This window comes from Babylonia areolata, chromosome 1 (assembly GCF_041734735.1).
Source record: "Babylonia areolata isolate BAREFJ2019XMU chromosome 1, ASM4173473v1, whole genome shotgun sequence".
In the NCBI taxonomy this organism is placed as follows: Eukaryota; Metazoa; Mollusca; class Gastropoda; order Neogastropoda; family Buccinidae; genus Babylonia; species Babylonia areolata.
Window position 1 is genome coordinate 75,429,218 of NC_134876.1, and position 2,500 is coordinate 75,431,717.

At 47.1% G+C, this 2,500-nt stretch overlaps 1 protein-coding gene across 2 annotated transcripts in view; it reads left to right on the plus strand.

Annotated features, from left to right (window-relative positions):
* Positions 1 to 461, plus strand: part of LOC143293578 (tumor necrosis factor receptor superfamily member 16-like) — a 63,983-nt gene extending 63,522 nt beyond the window's left edge. For both annotated transcript variants that reach the window (XM_076604595.1, XM_076604605.1), the window contains one exon: positions 86 to 461. In XM_076604595.1, the coding sequence (XP_076460710.1) occupies positions 86 to 327 (242 nt within the window). In that variant the 3' untranslated portion in view covers positions 328 to 461. The remainder of the gene's footprint in view (positions 1 to 85) is intronic.
* Positions 462 to 2,500: the final 2,039 nt, after the last annotated feature.

A 2,500-nucleotide genomic window follows, 5' to 3' on the forward strand; every position in this document is an offset into this window, starting at 1 on the left:
ACTGGTGCGAAAGCACTTTGATTTGTCCACGCACAAGAGTCAGCGCTAGATTTAATACCACTATTATTATTATTGTTATTAACAGGTTACAACAGCGGCAAGATCGCCACCTTCGAGGCGCGGAGTCTGGGCAGTCGGCGGGGCGACCTCAGAGCCCCTTACCGGCAGCTGCTGCATGACTGGGGCCGCCTAGAGGGCGCCACGGTGGCAGCCTTCCAGCGTGCGCTGCGCAGCATCGGCCGGCATGACGTCAACAAGTTCCTACAAGCGGAGTGTGCGGAACATTTGCAGTCTCTGACGGCGACTTTGCCGCAGCACGTCGTATAATAGTAGTTGTAATAGTAGTAGTAGTAGTAGTAGTGGTAGTTGTAGTTGTATTAGTAGTCGTAGTAACAGTTGTAGTTGTGGTTGTTGTTGTCCTCACGTCTATGTGTATGTGAGTGCGTGCGTGCGTGCGCGCGCGCGCGCGCGCGCGTGTGTGTGTGTGTGTGTGTGTGTGTGTAAGTGTTGGAGGCTCTACCATATAGTGGTTAGGTGGGGTTGGGGATCTATCATAAGGGGGAACGGGGGAGGGGAGGGGGGACGGGAGGGAGTGGGGAAGGAAGGAGGAAGAGAGAGAGAGAGAGAGGGTGAAATGAAGTGTGTGGTCGGGGGAGAGGGGTTCAAAATGATCCATTGAATGTTGGTAATTTTACAAAGAGCACCCCTTTAGACTGCCCTGCGTATGTGTTTACGTCAGAGAGAGAGAGAGAGAGAGAGAGAGAGAGAGAGAGAGAGGATCATTGCGATGGATGATTATTAACAAGAACACTATTGTACCAAGCAGTTTGTCTTAACTTGCACTTAATAAGACTGTGACCACCACCCCATTAAAACGTCAAACGAACGTTCATTCAGCCCGCGCGCACAGTGTCCACTTCAGTCATGTGAGGCAGTCACTTGCTGCACTGACCCAGTCACGTGATCATCTGTGCATCTGTGTGAACTGTGCGGCCAGATGGAGTGACTGGAGACTGATTCTACTGGCAGCAGCAGCAGCAGCAGCAGCAGCACTACTGCTCCATCGTCTTCACAACAGACACCTGTTGTGCCAACACCACCAAATGCAAAACGGGTGGATGGATAAGTACCCATGTCGGTGTATCAACACTTCTTGCCCCCCTGTGGACTGCCTGCCTGTCGACAATGGGAACTCAGGCAACGGACGAACCTGCGTGTGGCTGTGTATGTGGGGGGGGACTCGGAATGAGCAGTTTTAGGAGTAATGCCATTGCATCGGTGCAAGAACGAGATGGTTTTGTCCTTATTGCTGGTGATCTCTCCATGATGAATGTGCTATAATTAACGGATGATCTCATCCAAACTTGTCATGATGTCGTGAAGCTGTGGAAAACAACAACAACAACAACAACAGCAGCAGCAGCAAAATAAGCTTCCTGATGGTTTTGACGTCACTGATGACTTTGTAATGACGTCAGACTAGATGAACATTATGTGACTCTACCCAGACTGTTCACTTTATGAAAAATGTGTGTGTGTGTGTGTGTGTGTGTGTGTAACAAAACAACAACAACAACAACAACACACACACACACACACACACACTCACACACACACACACACACACACACACACACACACACACATATATATATATATATATATATATATATATATATATATATATATATATATATATATATACGTGCGCGAAAAAAACAAACAGCCCAAAACATGTTCCTGTGGGTCTGACGTCACCACTGACGTTCTTCTTGTCTTTACGATGACGATGTCGGACCAGAACAACCAACACACGCGAGCTCAACCTAGACAAGTGTTTGTGGCTTTCACGTAGTCTGTGATGTTTTTCTTGTATGGGCCACGTACAGTGAATATGCATTCATTGTATGGGCCACGTTCAGTGAGGATGTATTCATTGTATGGGCCACGTACAGTGAAGGATGTATTCATTGTATGGGCCACGTTCAGTGAAGGATATATTCATTGTATAGGCCACGTTCAGTGAAGGATGTATTCATTGTATGGGCCACGTACAGTGAAGGATGTATTCATTGTATGGGCCACGTTCAGTGAAGGATGTATTCATTGTATGGGCCACGTCCAGTGAAGGATGTATTCATTGTATGGGCCACGTTCAGTGAAGGATGTATTCATTGTATGGGCCACGTTCAGTGAAGGATGTATTCATTGTATGGGCCACGTACAGTGAAGGATATATTCATTGTATAGGCCACGTTCAGTGAAGGATGTATTCATTGTACGGGCCACGTTCAGTGAAGGATATATTCATTGTATGGGCCACGTTCAGTGAAGGATGTATTCATTGTATGGGGCACGTACAGTGATGATGTATTCATTGTACGGGGCACGTTCAGTGATGAATAGCCAGCCAAACCCGGGCAGTGCAGGCAATGCTCAGATCATCTGTAAATAACTCTCACCATGTACCACACCAACATATTGTATTGTATTGTATTGT